This window comes from Theobroma cacao, chromosome 8, assembly GCF_053813885.1.
Source record: "Theobroma cacao isolate CCN51 chromosome 8, ASM5381388v1, whole genome shotgun sequence".
In the NCBI taxonomy this organism is placed as follows: domain Eukaryota; kingdom Viridiplantae; phylum Streptophyta; class Magnoliopsida; order Malvales; family Malvaceae; genus Theobroma; species Theobroma cacao.
This window is the reverse complement of record NC_142646.1, coordinates 26,728,390-26,753,578: the sequence shown is the minus strand read 5'-3', so window position 1 is coordinate 26,753,578 and position 25,189 is coordinate 26,728,390. Positions and strand designations below refer to the sequence as shown.

At 33.6% G+C, this 25,189-nt stretch overlaps 2 protein-coding genes across 4 annotated transcripts; both read right to left on the bottom strand.

Annotated features, from left to right (window-relative positions):
* Positions 1–2,264: 2,264 nt before the first annotated feature.
* LOC18592840 (uncharacterized) lies at positions 2,265–3,902 on the bottom strand. The gene is made up of 2 exons (XM_007019745.3): positions 3,134–3,902; positions 2,265–3,023 (listed from the first exon to the last, which is right to left on the bottom strand). Exons 1-2 carry the CDS (start codon positions 3,572–3,574, stop codon positions 2,388–2,390), a joined length of 1,077 nt encoding a protein of 358 aa, XP_007019807.3. The 5' UTR covers positions 3,575–3,902; the 3' UTR covers positions 2,265–2,387.
* A 100-nt stretch (positions 3,903–4,002) lies between these two features.
* LOC18592839 (cycloartenol synthase 2) lies at positions 4,003–23,988 on the bottom strand. 3 transcript variants are annotated; one of them, XM_007019740.3, is made up of 19 exons: positions 23,815–23,988; positions 23,254–23,485; positions 16,179–16,364; positions 15,861–15,950; positions 15,516–15,710; positions 15,340–15,424; positions 11,520–11,686; positions 9,409–9,597; positions 8,975–9,088; positions 8,543–8,665; positions 8,304–8,426; positions 8,137–8,235; positions 7,319–7,375; positions 5,851–5,897; positions 5,604–5,747; positions 5,187–5,364; positions 4,675–4,755; positions 4,451–4,534; positions 4,003–4,364 (listed from the first exon to the last, which is right to left on the bottom strand). In XM_007019740.3, the coding sequence occupies exons 2-19, from the start codon at positions 23,449–23,451 to the stop codon at positions 4,254–4,256; spliced, it is 2,271 nt and encodes a 756-aa protein (XP_007019802.3). In that variant the 5' UTR covers positions 23,452–23,485; positions 23,815–23,988; the 3' UTR covers positions 4,003–4,253. The 3 variants fall into 3 exon arrangements, with proteins under 3 accessions (XP_007019802.3, XP_088665152.1, XP_088665151.1); XM_088809026.1 differs by having other exon boundaries at positions 23,254–23,480; XM_088809025.1 differs by lacking the exon at positions 23,815–23,988 and adding an exon at positions 23,638–23,757.
* Positions 23,989–25,189: the final 1,201 nt, after the last annotated feature.

Below are 25,189 nucleotides of genomic sequence, written 5' to 3'. Positions count from 1 at the left end.
AACTTAAGGGAACAGTGTAGGGCAAGAAAAACGTTTAAGGACATATGTCCATGGCGAACGAAGCTGATGACAGTCTTGCTAAGGCTGGAGTTGGGAGAAGGGACGACCTTCTAGTGATCCATGGCTTCTTCACACTTTGATGAAAGGTTGGTAACTGGTTGTGGTTCATCTCTCTTTCTCCGGATGGTTTGTGTTTATGATGATTACAATTGTTGAAAACTGCAAAAGCATTAAGATCTTGCAATGCATGCAGTTCAAAAGTAAAACCCAAATCGTAGTCATAGTTATAGTGCACAGATTCTCACAATCGTTATTCATAAGGCAGCAATTATAGCTTTCATCAGTTATGAACAGTGAGAGATTAGCACTAGCACATCCAAGTATTTAGTAATGTTGTTTCATCAGTTACGAATTCCTTCACTCCTCAGTTCTGGTAAAGTTTTTCTCTGTTGATGAATGGTCAGGGCTATTATCAATTAAACAAAGGATGGGACGATATAATTGCCGGCATTTTCATGCCATCTTCAGCAATGACTGCCTCAGGAATGGCCCATTTTCATGGCAGTCTAATTTATATGTTAGTGTTGCTGGTTCCATTGCTACCATGTAACAACATACTTGTGAGCTTATGGGTTATTATAGCAGAATGAATGATTTAGATTAATAAGTTATTTCCTGTGATGGAAATCTAATGGTTGTAAAATTCATGCATCAAAATTGTATTTAAATTATGGGGAATTGATTGATCTTAAAAGATAATAATTATTTGTAATTTTTTCTGAATACTACTGTGGTTAAAAAAATTTTAATTCTCCACAATAAAAGAAAATGGGTTTGAGGAATATATATGTATTTTATTTGTTTAATGTTTATTTTACTTTTAATAATCCTCTCTGTAAAAGGAGTTGAAATTTAGAAACAAGTATTCCATTTACATTAGATAAAATGTTTAAATTTGAAAAGTTTGAATATAGAAAGTATAGCATCGAGCATGATGTAAGCCAGTCACATTATCAATGAACTATTCAAATTTGACTCGATAAATATTAATCGAATTCAACTCATGTAGGGTATTATGATCTAGTAATACCATCTGCATTCTGCAAAAAGATGGAAATGAAATCTAATCAAAATGTCAAGAGCCTCAAGCTCATGAATTAATAACACGAATCCCAAGATATTATTAGGTGATCAGGGAGAAATAGGGGGGTTTTTATCATGGTTAAACTTATAAAGATTGAGGACCAGAGTTCCATGGTTGTAACCATACATTTTCTATTGTTGTTTTTATTCAGTTTTTGGATGTTGAGATACTAAAATATCAGTCTTCTTTCTCTCAAATATCTCTCTCTAATCTTTGTTTGTTTCTCCTCATTTCTCCCATTCTTTCTCTCTCCTGACTCTGTTTCTGTTTATTTTTCTCAATCATCAAAAGATTCATTAAAAGAAAGAGAATACAACACCATGGTCCTACAAAAATAATGAACCATGGGTAAAGATGAGAATTGTATTCTCAAAGCAGGGAAAACATCACCCTGCAGAACAAATTCTCCTGTACCTCATATCTAGGCCAAAAGAGAAAGAATGAAAATGTGATATTGTACCTTGTACAAACTAAATTCAGAACTAGCACACGTGACTATCTGGATTCTTTAGTTACATTGCGGGACTTGCAGGTGTGAATAACAAACACAAGACAAGACATAGGAGTTTTTTCATTTTTTCCATACATAATTAGAACGTGCATACATGCATCCAGAGGCGAAGAAGGGATGCTCAACTCAAGTACATGCTAACAACGCAAACAAGACAGGGAACTGAGAGACTTTTGTTGCGGCTGATGTTGTTAGCCGCAATTCACGTGAATCTTTTGATAAGATTGTAAACTTGATGCTCGCATTGAAGAACAATTTGGTGCTGCTAGGTTGTTTGCATGCATTTCTTCACATGTGGCAGGGCTGATGGATACATATTGGAGGGTCAAGAGGTGGAGTTCTATATGAAGAAAATCCAGAGGAATAAGGGCAAGGGTGCTGGAGCTGCGTAGATGCAGTATTCACATGTCCTACTCTCACCAATGTGATTTTGTTTGCTTCAGATTTTGTTCCTTTAATTTATGGCTACCATTTAAGATATGATACATTTTAATGTGAACATTTTACTTTTTCATTATCTGTTCAAATTGTTCTGCTTTTTTCTTTTTAATCAACAGTTAAAGTAATTGTCAAAAAAATAAAACTAAAAAAGGGACTAGAAACTGAGAATGAATGACAAACCACATATATGTATATATATAATCAAAGAAGAGTTACATCATTAATTTAATCTTGAGCAAGGCTTTGCCTTCCACTCTATGCTTTGAAATATGCTACACTTAGCCCTTGAGCTCAATCAGACCAGTTGCCCATGCTGTTGTCCGGTAAAGAGTGAGGGCAATGGTCATGTAAGGTATAAGGTTGAGGATTAGAATAATAGAATTCTGAATCAATGCCCAATGCTGGTTCTGCCGCTGCAGTGAAAGAATGCTGCTTGTACATGTCTTCCATCACACAGTAGTCGCTAAATCTCATCATTTCTTCTTGTTGCGGGTATTCTTGAGCATTGGTGGCCTCCAGCAGCTCATCCAAATTTTGGTCTTCAAAGCCTTCAAGTGCCCATTCTTGTTCAAGTTTTTCAGCTGTCATTCCTTCCTGATCACCCAATGATTTATCTGATGCTAAAGTAGATACTGGTGTTGCTGCTCCCGCGAAACAAGTTTGCTTGTCTTGGACTGAATTGCCGAACCTCATCCTCTTCTGTTGCGTCTCGTCTTCTTCAGTTTCAAGGCCTCTTTTTGTGTGTTGGTTATTTATGCAAGTGTTGGTGGCTTGAACCTGCTTACTCATCAGAGTTTGGTCTTGCCCAATACATTGTTCAGGCTCCTCTATCATGGCTTCAATTCCTTCAACATGATCAAGTCCAACTTCTTCAGCAGTCGATTCATTGGCATTTTTGTTTCTGATTGCGCAAAGGACATAATCACTCTACAAGAGAAAGAAATATAAATGGTTAATAGTACTGCTGGAGTTGCATAAATACAGTCATCATCATATAAAGCATGCAATGGAGGTGATAAAATAGGTAGGAAACTTACTTGGGTAAGAAGAGAATACTCGTGCATGAGCCAATGTCCATTGACATTGTTGGCACCATCCCCTTTAACTTCAAACACAAAAAGCTTCTTTAACCCTATATGATTTCCGTCAGAATCCTTGACTGGATCGGTTCTTTGTCCTTTCCAAGTCCCACGACCAGCCGTTCGCTCAATCCTTTTTCCCTTACCCTTGTTCTTGAGCTTGGTGAAGACGTAGAACGTTCTGGGTGAGGTCACGTCAAAAATATTCCAAGGCTCCTTGTCTTGATCGCCGTAGATTTCACAGTCGGTGACGGCTTCAGAAAGTAAAGGCTGTCCTTTGACCTTGTTGGAGAGGTAATGGAGAATGAGCTGGTCATCAGTCGGGGCAAAGCGATAACCAGGTGGAACCCATGTGGAGGTTGAATGATCGAAATAGTGGTAGTGGAGGTGGTCTGGCATGGTTGATTGATGGAAAGAGCGATCAAGTTGAAGCTGTGTCGTCACTTGAGTTGAAGCTGTGTCGTCACTTGAGTGTGAGAAGAACAAGATTTCCTGTTTCTCTCTCTTCAACCTTCGAACTTTGACTTGAGGAATGTATAATCTAATAGATATAGGTTTCTCACGAACAAGTTTCCTGTTTCTCTTCAAACTATTAATTCAAATATATTTGACTTCTTTTTGAAATTTAAATGTCTTTGACTTTATAATGATTAAGTCAAATATATTAGTTCATTTCCCATTTTTAGAAATCCAAAATATTAAAGGAAAGTGAAATATGTAGTTAATAATTGCAAAACAAAAATCAAGACACTTTTCTATATATATATATATATATATATATATATATATATATAATTAAAATGGTAAAATAAATATGCGATAATATCTAAATAAATTCAAATAATTATTTTATGAATTAAATTATTTTTCCAACATCCATAGATATATAAATAAATATAGTATTTTTGTAGTCTGAGAAATCCTCCCGATTGGGTTTGGCATCTTCTCCTGAATATAAACATTACTACAAAAATCCGGCTTTCCTAATTCCCTTATTCTAATTACCAAAACAAGTTGGAAATGTGCTTAATTTATTAACTCTAGAACTCCCCTCCCCTTCCTTATTTTCTAAGGATTGCTAAATGCCCAAAACATTAGTACGATATTCTCCCAATGCCCAAATGGGGAAAATGTTTCGATATGCAGCATATGTGATCATACAATTCTTGTTGAACACTCCCATAATTTCCTGCCAAGGATCAACAGTTTCCAACTCATCAACTACACAAATTGACCTAACAAATAGGACAGCACATGGACAGTCTTATACATTACCTCTTGTGGAAAATCCCCATTCTCCATCTGCGAATTTATCAAACATCTAGCTCCTTTGTGCAGTGGTGTTGGATCTCTCTCAGCCTGCTCAAATAATTTTAAACAAAAACAATGTAACCTTCAAAATATGTCCAAACATGTGTTGCTCCAAATAACTGCAACCATTATATATGGGCCCCTCTCACCATTTAGACAATATTGCACTACAAATTTTGATGTTTTACCTGCCCAGCAGCCATTAAAGCCAACATAGCCCAGCCAGTATTTACTACATGTGGCCTGTTGCCCTCAATATTTGAGTAAACCTGTACACAAGAGCATTTGAAAATTATTAACAGTATATTCAACCGTAATGAGTCCAACATGTGTCCATAGCTTTAGAAGAAAATGATTGATGTTGCTGTTAGCTGTTAGGTAGGATGGAAGATGATCAATGGCTCAAGATGCTGATGGTCAGACCACAACTGAAAGGGGAAAGGAAAAGCCTTTTAAGAATTCTTGTTTTTTTATTGCACGAATGATCATATGGTACAAGAACCCAGAGTAGTTCCTAAATGAAGCTCCTACATAGGTGAGCACCAGCCACAATCGAGATTTTAAAACAAAATACAAAACTAATCTTCCTGAATTTGATTTAAGTTCAGTCAAAACAACTTCAAGATTATAAAGTTCAGATGTTATATATACGCTTGAGTAGAAATTAAGAACTGTCACATGGTAAGTCAATAAACCCAACCTTGTTTTGACATGACAGATAACTTTCTCCCCAGCCACCTGAGGGAAGCTGTTTGGATAGCAGAAAATCGCAGGCTTTGCGAATGCTAGAACAGTTATTGAAGTTGTTTCCAGCAGCCACCAATCCTTTCACTCCAAACCATGTACCATAGGTGAAGCAAACGCCCCATGAGCCATACCTAGTTACATAGGATAAATAAATCAAATTGCGTTCAAAGCTGGGGGAAAAGATAGAGCTGAAACATCGGAATAGCTTAAGTAAGAAAATTTGAAAGACTGACAACACTGAAAGGAGTCCTAGAAACATCACTATGAGCCATCAGAGGCTTGTTAATATTTCAATAAATTTAGCTGTAGACATAAGTTACAGCCAAAAGCATCTTATAAACATTGGTTTTAGAGGAAGGTAGGGCCAAACCATGAGCCATCTGAAGCTTGTATACTTTCAATGAACTTGGCTGCCTTCTGGATACATTGGTCTATTTCCTCTTGGCGATGCCCAGGATGAGAATTTTTAAAAGATGTCAAAGCTTGAATTGCAGCTGAGGTACATTCCACATAACTGAATAGCCATTGTAATAGATATTAAGGTAAATATTTCAAGCAAACTAAAAAAGAAAAGGAAAAGCATGGAAAGGTATTAAACTCAAATACTGGAATCTTACGGATAGTCTATAACAATATCACCAAATGTTTCTGCAGGGTTGATCAGCTGTTAATGAAAAAATACGGTAAGCGAAATACGAACACATACTTGTTGCACTATGTATTCTAGCGCACGCTAAAAGCAGGCATTGCAAGTAAAAATAAAACCTTCATTCATCAACGGATAATCTTTCTGATTTCTTCCAAATTTACACAGTTGATTCAAGATACTAATCCATGTTCATAATTTCAGATAAACAAGCTATCTACTTCTAGGCTATAGATCACAATCTGCAGGCCAATTCACATAACATTTCATGGCCCAAAGGTGAGAAAAATGAAACTAACTCATCGCGCCATAAGATATAAAATCCTAGACTGCATTCTCTGCAGTTGATCACACCAAAAATTGTCTGATTTATATATAGATTTCATATCACAGGCAGCACAATTACACTTCTGCTGCATGTTGCTTTTTAGAACTTTCTCCTGGTTTTCCAAATTAAGAAGGGCTATTCAAAGAGGCCACAGAAACTGCAAATTTAGTCACCCAAAAAGCATGAACAAGGAGGTGATTCACTCCTTACAGACAATTGCACTAATGGGAGTTTGCGGAGAGAAAAAGGATCTTATCCAAAATTAAAATCAACATTAAGACACATGAAATGATAGCCAAACTCAAGTAATAAGCAACTAGAAACATGAATGAGGGAGCAATAGCATTTGATAAACCATTGAAAATTAAAACTTTCAATGCGTTTGATACTTCAATTTTAAAACCACTAAATGGAATATTTTCAATGAAAAACTGTTGAAATCTTAAGTAGCTAAAAGCTACTTAATGTATTAAGTCAATTTTATTAAGGAAAAAATTGTTATTTAATTACATTAATCTTATATTATTTCCTTTTAACCATTTATTCTTTATTTTTTAACTATTATTAATGCAAAATAGTTATAAAATCATATTACTCTTTTACAAAAAGATTCAATAAAAAATTTGCTCAACATTTAATTTTCGGTAGCATACCAAACCATTTTTATATAATAAATTCAGTACTTAAATTTTTCTGAACTAAAATTTATGTACTTAACTTTTCAGTATTCAATTTTTTCAATTTACTAAACAGTATCATAATATATTAACTCTTGCATACTCAGTGATTGTTTACTTTGATAACCATGACATAATTCCAGACAGTTTTTTGGCTCAATAGCTAGTGCTTTGTGTTATCATTAGCTTGTGTCTAGACAAAAGACCTAATATCTTGTTTTTCAAAGTAAAGAAACAAAACTCCATAAAACAGGAAAAAAGGAAACAGAAATCATTTTATCAGTTCCAGGAGATATCCCTTCCAATCATGAATAATAAATGTAATGCTAATTATTGTGCAAGGAAGGAGATTATTCAAGATTGATGTTACACAAAGATAAAACGAAGTAAAAATATTGTTAAAAAATAGTGGCATAAACAGTAATAAGGGATACCTCCAACCAACAGTATGATCTAGTAAGCTCATATGTTGCATAGCCACCATCTGCATTCTGCAAAAATATGGAAATGAAATCTAATCAAAATGTCAAGAGCCTCAAGCTCATGAATAACACGAATCCTAAGATATAACTAGGTGATGAAGGGCAAATGGGGAGGGGGGGGGGGGGGGGGGGGGGGGGGGGGGGGGGGGGGGTTTATCATGGTTAAACTTATAAATATGGTTATTTATGAATTTGCTATCTATTGAGGACTACGGTTAAATGGTTAATAAAATTAACAGTTGCTTTTTCTCTTTGGGCTCAGTATAGTTGCAGTATCAAAAATTTAAAGATATCAAACTGTTAAGCAACACAGCCTGTATAAATTAATACTACTTTCAATAAAAAGACACCTTCAACGAGAATTAAGCATGACACATTGCCTAAAAGTTAGATGTTCTTTGAGGAACTGGTTAAGTGCTCAATATTTTGTAGAGAACTAAATTATACAATGACAACAATGGCTATGCTCTAAAAATTGAATGTTCAATAGATTTTTTACAAAATTCTTATGCAACAAAGACAGATGATTTTATAAGGATTTTACATTTAATAAGAGTTAAAAAAGAAAGAAATTTCATTTGGTGCATTAAGTAGGTTCTTTAAATGCTTAACATTTTCAATTGAAACTATTCTATTAAATGGTCTTCAAAATGAGTAACCAAATGCATTGAATATAATAAATCATTCAACACCTTAATGATAATGTTGTGCATGCATGTGTCTATAGATGGTTACATAGGTTGATTAATTGTAACCAGAAAATGAGTTACCTGAAGTGAAAGAATAACATTTACAGCATCATATAAGCACTTTGCTTCTACTGGTTCTCCAACAATTTCTGAGGGTATTTTTGATAATAAAAGAGCAGCCTGGAGGCAGGGAAAAAGTTAAGAAGGTAATATAAGAAGGAAAGTTCTCTGAATTCAGCATTATTTACTTTTAATCCCTCTGCTGTGCAATCTGAAATGGGCCATCCATGATCTGCAGTTGAAAAGGGCCAAGCACCTTTGGAGATGTGACGGTACCAAAAATTAAGATCACCCGGGCAATCTTCTCGAACCTTCAAAAAATAATGAAAAAGCAGATAATGACGAATTATATGGCGTTACAATATTGAGAAGTTCAAAATTGCTCCCAAATAAATAAACTCCAACATATTTCTGATATGTAAACCACCTGTGAGTTCTTAATATACGTGTTTGCCTTCCTCAAAGTTAGGCCATATTCCTCAGTGAGGTTGGTTGAAATAATTGCTTGAACTGCAAACGCAGTGTCCCATAGTTGACTTCCATTGTAACCCTGCAACAAATTCATCACGCCTAATGTAAATGGTCATTAAGATCTTGCAATGCAGTTCAAAAGGTTAAAACCCAACACATAGTCACAGCTACAGAGCATATATTCTCACAGAAGTAATTAATAAGGCAGCAATTATAGCTTTCATCAGTTATTAACAGTGAAAGATTAGCACTAGCACATATAGCTTTTTAGTAATACTGTTTCATCGGTTACAAATTCCTTAATACCTCAAATCTGGTAAAGTAGTTCTCTTCTGATGAACCGTCAAGGAAATTATCAAATAAATAAAGGATGGCACAGTATACTTGCCTGCATTTTCATGCCATCTTCAGCAAGCCATAGATAATCATAAATCCTTGGAAGATGCAATTTGAAAGCCTCTGAATTGGGGTCTTCCACCCAACAGCAAAGCATGTTTAAGACCTATTATCACCAAAATAGATAGCAGAATGGAAAAATAAATAACTAGATAAGGAAGTAACTAGAAATTAGATAAGCATTGCGTAAGTGCACTCGGTAAAGACAAATCACACCACATACATTACAATAAATATAAGAGTTAAAGAAAAATAAAAGAATAGAAACTGCACAATAATTTGAAAGGCCAGGACGCATTGGAGAAATGAAAAAGCTGTGTAAGAACTAAACCAAATGAAGTTTAAAACCTACATAACTATTTATGATCCATGAGAATTGCTCTCATTTTTTTATTTCATTTTATGAGTTTATTTTTCTATGCACACCTTGTTTACGGGCCCAATGCAGATGTAACGAGTATTCTCGTCTTCATAGTGTATGTGCTCTATTGCAGTTTGGAGAGCCTTTTCTCTCAACTTCTTTCCAGGCCAATGCATTAGGATAGGTTCAACAACCTTGTCTAGTGATGCCCAAAGAATATCCTGCACCATTGGGTGAGGGTAGTACAAATCTTCCTGCATAAGAAAGCAATATATTCTTAATATTAAAGCCAAATTTAGTAGTGCATCAAGAGTGAAATGTTCAACAATCTATAGGAAAACTATTGAAAAAATCTATGGTCTTTACGGTAGTTGTTAAAGTGTCATCCCCCATCAGCTAAGTTCAAAATTTGTGGCCTTATATTTAGGTTAGGTCACCCACCTAGCGCCAATTGGGTCTAGATTGAGCATTTAACATAGCATCAAAACTCAAGTTAGTTTTTGCTCCAGTTATTATTTGTTATGTTTTTGTTGTACATGTCTATGTGTTAGGACCATTTAATTTAGGTGCTAGTATTAGCCTACACACGAAGCAGAGTGTTAAGTGCAATATTTTAATAACTGGACCAGGATTAAACTAGTGGAGGTCCAAGTCCTGTTTCAAATAGTCCGACTGATTGAAGTGGCCAGTTTAATAAAAAGCCTTTTTTTTTTAAAAAAAAAAGAAATTTAGTAATAAATATATACTAAATATGGTGAAAGGAGAAAAGACATTTGACAAAATGGTTAGAGCTTTAATTAAAAATCAAGATGATGAGGGCTTGAATTCGGCCGCTTACAACAAAATTTTAAAGATTTAAATCAATAGTGTTCTTTTTTAAAAAAGAGACTCAACCAGATCAAGATTGATTCAAAAGCCAATCAAATCAATTCGATCACAAAGTTGACTAGACCCAGGCAGCTAGATGGGCCACAGGTTTTCAATCTAACTGGCATAGTCTAGTTTTTACATCATTAATTACCAGTGTCATCCCAAATTGATTAAGTTAGAGTTCATGATAGCCTTAGATTCAGGGTCTGCCCTTCCACCTATTATCAATTTGTTTAAAACTAGATACTTAACAATTCTAATTAATCTTTGGTTTTATCAAAGCAAATTGAGAAGCCACCATTGAGATGATAAACTCAAGCTTTGTTTGACAAGAGAGTAATACGGGAGAATAGGAAAATGGGAGAGGGGCAAAAAAAGAAGAAAAAGGTTTTTACTCATGCATAGTTGGTAGGAGATTAAAGTAAGAGGAAAAGAAATAGTGAATGTCATCTTTTATCCTACTAACATAAATCAACCTCCCAAATTGAAAAGATTAAGGAGAGAAAATTGGAAATATGTGATTTAACTGTTGTTTTCCACCTTTTCTAAGATTTTTTTCTTTTATCTCCATTAAGAAAGGATTTAGCTACAAAATAATGAGATTTTCAATGTTCTTTCCTCTCACTTTCCGATACCAACAAGCAATAGGAGATAAGAATATTTTTCTTTCCATCTACTTTTCCATCTTTCCCAGCAAACAAAATAGTGGAAAGGGGACAAAAACAGTTTTCATTCCTCTCACTTTTCTCCTTTCTTAACTCTCCATCCTTCCACTATTCCATACCTATTATTAAGGAAAGCGAAGTTACAAATTAGGTCACCTCTGATGCTAAAACTATTCAACTGAATCTAAGATGCTAGTTAGGATTATATTTTTCATTACTATTTTTGTATGAAATTGATTGCAGTACCATGGTATCACAATGAAAGTTTTCTTTCCCACATTAATAGCCAAGTCATATCTGAAATTCCTCAAATCATTTTATTGGAGCCCATGAGCTATCTACTAGCAGGTATATTAGTTAATATGCTATGCAGCTTGGGTAGATTCAAACAAGCTAACACCATTCTATGACAATCTCAGGCACCAAGAACCTTAAAACCTTCTTTATCCATCTTAGAAACACTGACTCAAATGATTTTAAAAATTAAAATAATATGGACTTTTAAAAAAGGATAAATGCTACGAGAAATGACAAAATGGAAAATGGACAAAGATTGAGTAGTGAGAGTAAGGCCATGTAAGGTGACTATCTACATGTTTGAGATAAAGCATTTATAGAACTAAAGTATCAATTTCACCAACCTTTGCACATAGATTTCGTGCTTGATTCCAATCTATTTCATGGTATGGGATAGTAAAAAGCTCCTTCCTCAAAGACAAAACTGTTGGTGTGATTGGGCCAACAAACCTCTTTCCATATAAATAAGACATAGGCAAATACACCATCCGGCAGTGACACCACATCCTTCCTGCAATCAAGGAAAAAGTAAATTATTCTTTTATTACTTTCAGGATGGAACTGCATAAGAATACACATTCGACAAATTTCCAGATGGAAATTACCAATCATGTTCACTCCCAAAAATTTCAGCTGAAAAGTATGCACCAAAGGTGCTTTCTTGTGTAATTAGTCTAAACATTGCATCACAAAATTCGGAAACTAATAAGGTCCTTGCAAAAGCAAATATCATCAGAATATTTATTTCATAAAGTTCTGGTTTATCACAGAGTTCAACTCAAACCCATTAATTTCAATAGTTATGAAAGGAATGAGAGGTATGAAGACCAACGTAACAAAAACTAGGATCAAGATGACACTGCAGTTGCTTAATTTAGTTATAGTGATAAGTTAAAGTAGCTTTAATTAGACATATGCCCTTAAAAGCCAATTCTATTATTTATTTATTAGATAAATAAATTGCTGCTTTAATTATTATTTATCATATTTAATGGGTATTTTATTTATTTATGACATATATGATGTGTCATAAATTCATTATTTGGTGACATTGTAGAAGAGCTATGCTAATAGATGATGACCTATTAAGAGTGGAGTTACACTTCTTTATATCTTTGTTTACCAAAATTGTTTTAGGATATAAATGTCACAAAACAAATAAAGCATACAATTATTATGCCCCTATCTTAGACAACTTTGTCAAAGGTGCAATGCACACTCTTAAGTGCTAAAATCCTTAAATCACTTAAGGCACAAGGCAAAGAAAGTGCTCACTCGAGTGAAGTAACGCACTAATTTCTACAAGATAATTGATGTACACTTACAAAGAATATTCTATGCATTATGTCTAATAAGCATAAAAGATATGATTTTGTTAACAAGCATTAAAGAGTTTACTCCATCACATTGCCTAATGTGTTCCAAAGATAAAAAAAATTATCATAACTAGGGTCATCAAACAATGTTCCAAGTTTCTTTCTCTTTCATCTCCAAAAAGTTGTGCATCAATTATATTGTTTAATTTTTTATCCCTGTAAATGGAGTTGAAATTGTCCTTTTTCAATTATTGAAAGAATATCCAACAAATAAATTAAAAATTGAAAAAAAGAAACAAAGGATATAATTTACTAATTGTCCTTAGACTAAGAAGCCAATATATATTTATTTAGTGTCTATATTTATAGCTAATGCCTAATTTGAAGGCTATATCTTGACACGTTGGATATATGAACATGCTAAATAAGTTATATAGATGCTCAAAAATAATTCATCATTCTCTATTCAGAAAAAATATTCAAGCAATTTTCATAAGGTTGTTGGACTAAAGAAATCCAAGTGTGTTTTTTTTAAATCATTTTTAAAGTTCAACAAGAATGAAAATCATGAATTGAAACTACATGGATTGGATGTGACTATTGAAATTATTAATCTATAAATCTGTGAAGAATAAGCTATGGTGCAAGGACTAATTAGTAATAACTGTAATGAAAAAGACCTTTATTCTCTACAAAGGTTAGTTGCAATGTATAGATAAACATTACTGCAAATTTGTGGGTCAGTAAGGTTTCTTAATCAATTTAAAAAACTAAACTAAAAAATAGATTAAAACAAATTTTGATTAAAAGATTAGTCATAAGGTGATATGTACTTGAGCCAACGACTGTAAACAGACATCTCCAAGGATCCCACTCATTTTTCTTTAGCATTTCTGTTTGTCTGATACAAATAGGCTAGAGTTGATACTTAGCAACAAACTCAAAACCTTACAAAAAGAAGCACGAATATATTTGAAGCTAAGACACTTTAATGACTTGTGAAATAAGTTCATCTTTTGATCTATGTTTTCTTGTGGTAGATTCCTGAATTTCATCCTAAATAACAATTATTATTACTATATTAAATGTTAAAATTCCGCAAAAAGAAACTATTATAATAGACTAAATTTTGATAGCAAACCAAGATAACATAAGGTAGGTAAAAATTACTTCAGATAGATTTATCTAGCGACAAGGTGTCAAATTCTCATGAAATAATGCAGCAATATCTTTAGTTTCTTACAAAATAAAGTAGCTTTGGTTTTGCGAAATTTCATTGCTGGACACCAACTTATACCCAAATACCACTAGGATCAATCAACTTCATTTTGTACCATTTAGGTCACCTAAATATGGCCAAATTTTGACATTAAACTATTAAATTCATCAATCAAAAGCCAATGTGACTGCCTGGTTAGCAGCCACATCAATATCCAGTCAGATGATATGGCCAAAGCAGCATGTACTGCTTGTTCTTTTCATATTTTCTTTCCCAGACATCGTATTTTCTCTTTCTTCACTACTCTTTCTGCTTTGCCCCCCCACTCATTGCCTTCTCCTTGCATTGCCAATCATCCCAACACCGTTCAATAATTGACATAATGTCTAACCCAGTTAGCTTCAAAAGTGAACTCTTAAGCTTCACAGACCAATATCTTTTCCAAGAAGAATTGGCACAGAGTAAATGGCGTCAGAGTTTAATAATTCCATGGTTAGCCACAACATAATGTGGAAACTATTGATACCAATGGTGAATCTGTAGGTTTAACATAAGCAAGAGAAAAGGGCCAGGGGTATTACAGGATATTTGTCAAATACCTTTTACTATTTTCAATTGTTCAGCACATTTTTTCTAGTGTTGCACCTTGATCTTGTGATTTACAATCTGACATGAAGTATTTTAGTGTCCTTTAAGGGTTCTTACTCTTAAATTAGAGTTCCAGATACCAATAGTCCCAATAGATGGTTAAGAGATTAATTCAGAAACCTGGAGCTTCAACTGGAGCTTCAAAAGACCTAAATGCTCCTGCCAATGTGGTAAGCACACCCATTACCCGCTACTCTCCACCATCGTAGTCATCATTATCATCCACCAAACATACCAACCCCTAAAAGCCGTCAAAAGAAACTACAACAAAACCCACTCTAAAATTAACAGTCAGAATCAAAGTCAACATCAAATTTCGAAGACTCAATAACGAGAGTGTTCACATGAGAAAATTCTATGAAAAATGAGTGATTTGGGAGCTAACATGGTTGGAATTAAGCGAGAGAAAGAGAGATGGGTTCGCAGAGTATAGAGTTTGGGTGTGTCTGGGAGAGAGAGAGAGATCATTAAAAATAGGAACACAGAGGAAAAGAAGAGGAGAAAGAGGTTTGATCCATTCGAGCTGATTTAATGGAATGTGGTGGCTGACCTAATAACCAGTTACCAATTCATCAATGATTTCAAGGCAAATAGCAAATCACAATTATAAATACACACACACACATAAATGTGCATGAATGTATGTATGTATACATGTACATATAACTTTAGTGATCTCTAATTGAATTTACCATTTGGTTCTCAAAAAGGAATTACCGCCACAAAAAGCATTTGATTCTCTAACTATTATAATTTTTCGAATTATCAAACCTTGGCAACGGGTTCAATATTTATATTGCATAAATACATGCATAGATTGGATTTATATATTTATTCACCACAAACAAAATTCTTTCATAAGAAAGTTAAAATATAAAAGCAACAAGCTTTAGAATAAGTGCATGCCTAAGCCTACCCAGAAATATCTACCTCAAAACACATTGAAATTTAAAATAGAAGAACAAATAAATGGGCAAGAACCTGGATGGAATGGAAGCATATAAGGAAGAAGCCATATCTCAGGGGGCAAAGGATTATTGCCAGACCATTCAAAGACTCCAAGCACCTGTTGCCACCAATAATGCAGCTATAGTGAAACAGATATCAAAGTGAATAGCAAACACTGTAACCAACATGAGAAAGGTTAAGTTCTAAACTGAAAGCCACATTTTTCCCCACGATGTTATTTGAGTGGCACCACCATGACTCAAAATCCAATCTCTTCCTCTCTCCATTGCGCCCTGCCCATCATTAGCTCCTTCACTAAGCAACCTTAAAGTAACATAACTCAAGACGGTACCAAACATCGTGCTTGGGCCCTCAATGTGTAAGCCCCAGCCACCATCTTCGTTCTGCAAATGCATATATATATATATCACCACCATATTGTACAAACTTCAGGGCCAATATGCAAGAATGATATAGAAGCAAACCCTAACTAGAAACTTGAAAAGCTTTATTAAATTAGCTAAAACAGCCAACATAAAAGATATTTTCATTGCCTGATGATTATAGAGATAACGGCACATCTCCTTCTTATGCTCTTCTGATAAGACTGCATTCAGTGCTCCAGTGATAGACAGAGAAATTACCTGATGCATCACATGAACAAAAAATATATATGAAGACTAAATAATTATTTTTTACAAAAATTATTAATTTTAACAAGATTTCTCAGTCACCAGAGTACTCCTGATTCCCCCAAGAGAGCCCCAAAATTTGACAAGGTTAAATGGAATACTTTCAGCAGCCCATGTCACCCACAAGATTAGTCAAACTGATGTGACAGGAATAACTTCCTATAAAAAATCAGCACTTACCAAGCCAGGCATAAGAAACATTGGACCTCCATAATCACCTGGCCAGTGCCCATCATGGGCCTGGAGGGATGAATGAAAATTTATAGCTCTTCGTAATGTATTAGTGACCATCCCTTCAGTAATATTTTCTGCTTCCTCAACTTTAACTTGAGGTAAAACCACTGGAACTGGGTTCTCCTTTGAAAACTGTATTACGGGAGAAAAGGAGGTCAGATAATTAAATCAATAACTAAATAACTGTATTCATAATTTATAAATCACAGTTGAAATAACAATCCCAAAGTACACTTCAGAACCAGGAGATCTATGAAAAGTTTCCATCTTAAAACTGAAAACAGAAGACAGAATTGATATTTAAAATGCTTGTATTACAAAGCCTTTCCATTTTTCTAGAAGCCCATCCATCCTAAATAATAAGGTCAGTGACATCCCACATCAAAGGCATTAAAATTGCAGTAACAATAACTCATTCACCATTCATCAAGAAAAGTGTTAACAAAAGCTCCCATCATCTCTATAATCTGAGGCAAAGCTGAGTACAAATTGCTCAATGAAATACATTATTTCAGGAAGTTAAAAAATATTACTAAACATCAAAGGATTGCACACAACACATTCACATGCTGACAATAATCTATGAAACATTCCTCGAGTGTCAGAGAACTCAACTACAAGCATATTAAATTATGCATGAATTCACTTTTCTGTAACAAGCCGTCTATGCACTTCCCTGCTCCCAGAGGCTTGGAATACTCATTGCTACTAATAGCAACTTTTAAATTCAAAACTATTTGAGATCCAATTGAGGAGAAATGAAGTTAGTCCTCAAAAGCTGTTTTTGCACTACTTGTAGTTTATCAAGATTTCCCATGTCTAACAATATCAAGCCAATAAACCAAGTTATCACTCAAGTAAAACTTAAAAGAAGATAGGGGATTAATGAACTATTCTCAACTGATGACTGTCAACCATACATGAAAATGATTTGGTATTTAATCTGATTAAACAACAGTTTCCAAAACACAGGAATAATCATTTATTGTTCAACTTCAGGGTTGCTCTTTAAAGTCTCATCTCTTCATCAACTCTCAAACGGTCTTAGATATGAAAGGATCTAACGGTAGCAGAACAGAAACGGGGAAGAAAATCAAGTATCATTTGAGGGATCTTAGTTTCCTGTTTTTCGTCTTTCATTTTTTCCTTTTTACTATATGAGAAGTTTTTGATGCTTTGCAATTTGGCCATTGCATCCGTAAGAACTCAATACACTCTTGCGCACAGAATCAGATTGTGGTACTAGACAACAAATTGATTTTCACTTAAAAGGAGAAACTAATTGATTTTCACCTTAACTAGTAGCAATTAGCCCAATGGTTATTGCCTCAGGCAAAGTGCAAGGGTGCCTTGAAGACAGGTTGAATTCTGAGGCAAAAAATTTTTCATGGATAAATAGACTCATTAGAAGAATGTTGAGAAGGGATAGTGGTAGGTAGAATAATCAACTTTAGTATTTAAAAAAAAGAAGGTGCATGTGCTTTTTAATTCAATTTAGTTACCCTGGTGCCAGCTATACTAGGTCAAAGGTCAAAAGTAACTAGAAAGGTAGTCTTCGCTCTTCATGCTAATGACATCACCCATTAAACCTACCCAAATGTGAAGCTTGAAAGGCAAACTAATAATTGCTGCACCAAGAAAATCACCAGATTTATGAAGGAAACAAACATTAAATATTTAAATGACCATAACAAATTCATCCATGGAAAAGTTAATTAAACCATTTTACTTATTCAATCTAATTGGTATAGCGGATTATAAATTAGAGTGTCTTGAAGCCACTTCGAATGAACCATGCACCAATTTGAAGACCTCCTAGATGATTATGGTTTTCTCATATCAAAGATATCTATTTTGCAATTTAAAATTTGTTGGCCATCATTTTTCAGTACATGAAGATTGATGCCGTTTCTTTCATATATTTAAAGTGATTGAGATCAATCCATCAAAGAATTGCACGAAGTGGTTGAACAATCTATTTGTGAGCAAAATAAAAAATTAAAAGGTTAATTACACTTTCAGTACCCGAACCAAAGTGAAACTGTCTACTTAGTATTTGTAGTTTGAAAATTTGTAAACAAGTATTCAAATTTTACTTCCATTAAAAAGTTTGCACCTTTAACTAACACTAACAAATGGGCGACGTGATAAAAAATAACCACTAAAAATGCACCATGTGTTCAAAAATGCCACATTATTTCATTTTTTATCTTTTTGAAACTTTTAAACTATTAAAATAAAAAATAAAAAAAATCAAAAATAGAAAACAAAAATTGAGAGAGAAAAATAGGGGAAAAAGGGGAAAGATAGTAAAGGAGGGAGGAGAAGGGCGGAGGGAGAGGATCAACGAACGCCAATTAGCCAATTTGAGGCAGATCAATCCCATCTACCTCAAGCCAGTCCTCCAATTCATCCCTTGCCCCCTCCTTTCTCTCATTCTCCCCTTTCTCTACTTTCCTCTCTCTACTTGATTCCCCTCTGTTAGCTTTAAAATGATTATTGTCTTGATTATGACAAAATGATCTTTATTTGCTTGAGTATTATTTGAATGATTCTTGACAAGATCCCTAATTTGCTTGAAAATTATTCGAATAAATCTTGACAAGTTTTTGAAATGATTTAATTCTTATATATTTGTTCTTACATAATTACAAGCTTGATTCTTAAAGTTTTTGAACTATATCTATAAGCTTGTATGAGTTTATCATCCCTCTAACATTTATCCTTGAGATGTTAAAATTGCAAGTTTAGTTCACAAATGGTGGAGTTTATCTTAAAGCATTCAGAGATCATCAATCTACACTACACCAAGCTTGCTTCAAGTCAAGAAATTCATTCTCAACTCAACATTTGTTCACAAGGAAGATATAGCCAAAGTTACCTGCTAAAATGTCAAGGAATTTTGAAGAAACAAACTCCAATCGATCTTAGAGCAAGGTAAGTCATGGCAGAATGAGCAAGAACAAATGACAAAACTTGAAGAAATAAAGCCATAGTTGACTCTGACACACCCATAGTCAAACCTGAGGCAGAGAGCTCGTGGAAATAAAGTTCTTCAAAGCCATAATTGACCCTAGCATCCATATATTCAACCTAGAGGAATCTGATGTGCGAAAAAAGGATTTTCAAAGCCATACGCGACTATGACAAAGCTATAGTCGACTCTCGAAGCTCTGATGTTAAAAATACAAGTTTTTTGGTAGTGGATCGATTAAAGAACTTCTATTCTCGACTATAGATGATCGTTGGACACAAAATTCAAAAGGAAAACGACTAGTTTCTTGCCTTAATCACCTCCAACAGCTCCAAGACTTTTCCAACTATAAAAAGGACCATTTAAAGCATTTCAAAGTGTCGAAGAAGAAAGAAAAAGGGCCAAACTCTTGAAGATCATGGTCTTGAAAAGAAAAAAGAGAAAACCAAACAAAACCAAGCCTACTTGAGCTAAACCTTCCTTGTGCTTGCAGTCCGATCTTTATATCCAATCTTTTGGTTCATTATTAGGCATTCTTCCCCCATTGCCAAGCCTACTTGAGCTAAATCTTTCTTGTGCTTACACTCCAAGCTTTATATCCAATCCTTTCGTTCATTATTAGGCATTCTTCCTCTATTGTACCAAATTAGCAAAATCCACCCCTTAGAGGCACTCTTACTATTCCTTTTAAAGGTTCTAATTCATTCTTAAAAAGTTAGTGTGGGTTTGTAGTTGCGCCCGTTAAAAAAACCATAGATTGTACTTGTTCCCGATAAAAGGCATTTGTGAGGTTTGTGGTTGATCCGGTTGAAAACCATAGGTTGTGCTTGCCCCCGTTAAAAGGCATTTGTAAGGTTTGTAGTTGCTCCTAGAAAAAACCATTGTAAGCATTTAATGCTTGATCCCGTTAAAAAGCATGTTTCCTTGAGTGGATTTGAAACTTCTTAGCTTGCTAAAAGAGAAGATGTAAGCATTTGAAAAAGCCAAACCTCTATAAATTTCTTGTGTCTATATTTTTTACTTTTTTCTTGAATTGCTGCACTTGATTTCAAAAAAACCCATTCATAAATTGTTGATGACCTAATTTATACTCTTCACATTTTGGTTTGCTTCTTCGTTGAAAACCTTTTTGCTATCATTACTTATTTACTTCTAGTTGAAAAGATTTCTTAAAACATATTTCTTAAGATTATTCTTGTTACACTTGAAAATATTTTAAGTTTTCAAAAGTGATCATTTGGCTATGTTTAATTGAGTAGACTTGACCAAAATTTGCATATTCATTATAGTCTTCTTTGGAATTCTTCTTATGAGCCTTCAAACAAGTTTCTGATCTAAGATCGACTATCAAGCCTTCATAGTCAACTACACATTTGTTTAAATAGTTTTTGAAAAGGTTTTACTAAGGAGAAACACAACCATAGTCAACTAGAGCTTCTCCATAGTCAACTATAGCTATTTACTTCAAGAACTCCAAAAGTTTTAAAATCCAATTTAACCCGCACAGATGTTCATGTTACTTGATTCATTAAGCTAACATTCCTAACACCCTTTCTCTTTGTTTTTTTTTTATTTTAATTTTTTCAGTTTTTTCCAGGCTTTTAATTTTTTTTGAAATTTTGTGCTTTTTATGTTTTTTGTGTTCCATTTTTATTTTTTATTTTTTTCAGTTTTTTCCAAGCTTTTAATTTTTTTTGAAATTTTGTGCTTTTTATGTTTTTTCATGTTCCATTTTTATTTTTAATTTAAAAAAAAATTAAATTTATTTTTTTAATTTTTAATTTTTAATCTTTTTTGCTTTTTTAATTTTCCAAAATTTGTTATTCTCTTTTCAAAAATAAAATTTTAATAAAAAAGATTTTTTATTTTTATTTTTTGATTTTTCCTTTTTTACATTTTCCAAAAGTTTTTTATTTTTAAATTGAAAAATAAAAATTTTTACAAAAAAAGGTTAAATGATGTGGCATCTTTAGACCCAGGTGCATGCCTATTATTAGTTTTTGCCATCTCATCTACTTGTTTTACACCAATAGTCAAAGGCACAAACTGGTTAAAGAAAATAAAGTTTGAGTACTTAATTATAAATTTTTAAACTTCAGCACCAAATTGATAACTTCACTATAGTGCGGGTACTAAATGTGTAATAAATCTAAATTAAACCTTTTTATTTTATGATTGATAGGACATAACAAAAATCAATAAATTTATAAACCAAGAAAAGGAAATTTTAATTAGTAAAAAAATGTAAAAGCCATTACTTCATGTTAATATGTTTAGGTAGGGTGAATATCTAAGCCATTTGCTAGAATGATGTGAAAAGTACTGCTGAAAAGTGCAACTACTACCTAAAAAGGGCATAACAAATATTACTTTCAAGTGAAAAATAGGGTTATTGGTAGTGACACATGAGTTTTACTCAATTAAAAAGAGGTGTATAAATAAATAACTAATCAAAAGAATAGGAAAAGATTATAAGAAGCAAAAAATAGATGTCAATGTAAAATGAAAAAAGAAAAGAGAAATCTCTTTCCTAATAACAAGAAGAATTTCTTCAATGCTTATGAATGTTGCAAGCCATAGAAAAGAATATCACAAAGAAACAATGCCCTCACTAGTTAGGCAGCATTTCAAGCTGAAATTGCAATATCAATGAAAGCAAAGGAAAAGGCAGGGAATAGAAATGAATGAAGAGAAAATTTCATCACAAAGCATGGAAAATGAAGAAATCCTTCATATTTAATTTTATTGCACCAGTTTTTCCTGAAAATGGAGTAGATTGATGGCCCTGAAGGAAGTATATGGCCTTGTTTTGTCAATGATTTATTCTAACTATCCCAATAAGACTTCAGCTATTAGAACTAGTGGTGAACTGGTCACATATTGAAAATTATGGAGCAGGGTGCAACAGCCTCCAAAGGTATTTAGTAAGTATGCCCAAGAGGATATTTTCACACATCCAAAGATGAGAAGCTTAGTTGGAGCTTGAATAGTCTATGTTAGTTACTTTTGAGTCTTCAATTTATGTTTCTTTAAATTAAAGTTGTAGGGTCGTATTTTATTTTTCTATTTTCTTAGGTTTTATGTGCCAAGGGTATCTTCGTAATTTTTTGGTTTTCTGGAAATTGCATTAGGATCTTAGTTTGGGTTTTCCTTACTCTAGCAGAATTTGTTTGGAGTTAATTTTGTTAGCTTTCTAGTTAAAGTTTGGAATAGTTTTAATGAGATTAGGAATGCTAGGAGTCTATATGGATATGAATGTACTCTTTCTGCGGGAGATATAAAATTGTTATGAACGAAGTCCCAGCATTATTGCTCTTGTTGTTGTGTGATGCAATCAATCTTAAGTGCAATTCCTAAGGAACCAAAGGTTTGAAGCGTAACGATTTCTTTTTTTCTTGTCTTTTTCTCAGTTCAATTTTCTCTAATTTCTATCAAGAATATGAATCAAAAGATTGCCATACCCTAGTCATCTAGTTCCCACATCAAAAAATCGAGCGGCTAATCTAATTTTCTATTTTTCCTCTTTAAAAGAGAGGGAAAAAAGGTGCCCCCAATAGCTGCCCTACAAGACTATAACTATATAGCATGCCATGCTTTCTACTGTTGACTTTAATGTAATAGATGCTTAAATACCCATCTACTCAAGTGGCATCAATTGAGTAGTGTGACATGGATTTGGTTGACTAGCTGAAAATGCCTTAACCACTAATCCTTGTCTTTTCTACTTGCTTTTGGCTTCCAAAAAAAAAAAAAAAAAGCAACCAATTCTTTTCGAAAAAATCATGAATAAAACTTATACTAGTATATTTAATTATTTGCTATTGTCTAACCCATTGCAAGCATTCGGTTTTCAAGATCAAGAAACAACAAATGCATATGGTAAAAACTAAAACCATTTTTGACAAGTAGTAGCAGCTTTAATGGCGTTTGCCTAACACATTAATATCCTTTTGGAATTAACGACACGACACGGGTGATGGAAATGGAAGAAACAGAGAAAAAGTAAGGTAAACAAAGAACAAAGGGATAGGAAGAGGGGAAGGGAACCTGCAAGCGCATGAGTAGATCTGAGCTGTGCTTCCTCTGGAATCGATTATCAGTGAAATTGTGGCGAGCCTTGTCAATCTCCATTATCTCTTCGGGAGATCCGAGGTCGGGATCGAACTCCCAAATCTGTCTGCCGACGTGATTGTTCACTGTCCTCAGCCATGGACTGCCTCCCTCCGCGATTTTCAGCCTCCACATTTTAATCCAATGCCTCTAATTTGAATTTCCTTCGCTACCCAAAAAGAAAAACAAAATGTTTGGGAAATGAGGAAGAGAAAAGGCAAGGTTTTGAGTGGAATGATAGAGAAAGAAAGAAGAAGAGCATGCAATTTGCAAGGAAAAGCAACACAAGTAGCAAGTGAGGAGCAGAGATAGGTTTCATACTACTCTAATAAGTAACCATAAAAATCCAAAAATTAAAGTAAGAAATTGTGAGAGAGAGAGAGAGAGAGAGAGATGTCGGCTTGTTGCGTAGGCTCATCACAACCGCATCAGCGCGAGTCTCTTTCAAGCTTTCCACTTTTGACAAATAACAAATTACACTGAATGAATTTTACAAACCTAATTTTGATTGTTGATACGGTTGCTCATCTTCATCAAGGGTGGACTGGATGCTCCTACGCCATTGGATTCTATGATTTTTTGTCGCCTTTTGGGGTGTTCCTGCCTTTTACACGTTTGGGCAATTGCGTTTGGATCTTGTTTCTCACTGTGTATGAGTTGAAAAAGTAGGCACCAAATATAAGGTACGAAGTATGCTATTCACATTATGAACAACACAAGAGAAACAGGACCCGGTTACAGCCTACGTGCCCATGGCATGGGGGAGAAGTCCCCATACACCACCTTTGCCCTCCTCAGTGGTCCTTTTTTTAGGTTAAGTCCCATAAACCACCTTGGCCTGGGTTATCTAACCTAGCAACTTGTCCTGGTTTGGATCCTGGCCTGCTTATGGCTTGCCCTCTTCTCTGTACCAGTAACATTTTTGTTGTCAAGAATAGTCATTTCTAATTAGTTAATATATAATATTCTTATTTATAAAATAAGATTCAAAATTTTTTTTCAATTATAAAAAAAATAGTCGTTTTAATATCTTATGCATCTTTGTCTCGAGCACTCTAAACATCCAATAAAAAATAAGTAAAATATAAAAATAATGAAAAAAATAACTTCTACAAATCTTTTTTGATTGCCATTTATCTTACTAATTTGTTGAAATTAGTATCAATGAACTTATATTATCATTAGGGTAAAGCAAATGATTATTTCTATTAGTTTGATTTCAGTCTTCGATATTTAATAACCAAACTAACTAAATTTATGTTTAAAAATAATCGAGATCAAATCGAATTAACCGTAATCGAATTAATTCGATTAATTCAGTTCGATTTTCAAAAATCGAACCTAAAAATATTCTTGTTTTATTTGTATAAAATCAATACTATAAAGTTATTAAAGATGATGATAAACAATTAAAATGAATAAGATGCATACTCATATAAACAATAAATAATTAAAAAATATAGATAAAAATAATAACAAATAGTTTATGATTTATTTTTCATATGAAAACCCCCTTATACTCTTATTCAAGTTTAGTTAGGAATTTTTTTAACCGAAACCGAACTAAATTAACTTTAATAATCGAATTACCCTAGCTGAATTATCTGAAAAATCAAACTAATCGAATTGAAAAAATCGAATTCACTTCTATTCGGTTCGATTTTTTGATTTGGTTTGCATTTTTTTTATAATTAGGGAAGGAGATTCGAACCCTACTCTTTAGGCAGGAGATTATGCACCAACTAATGAGACAAATACTCGGGTACATTTCGTTTGCATTTTCACACTTTTAATTATCATAATACTTGAAAAAAAATTTAAATTATTTTAAAAAATTTAAATAAATATTTATTCTTTTATTACATTCAATCAA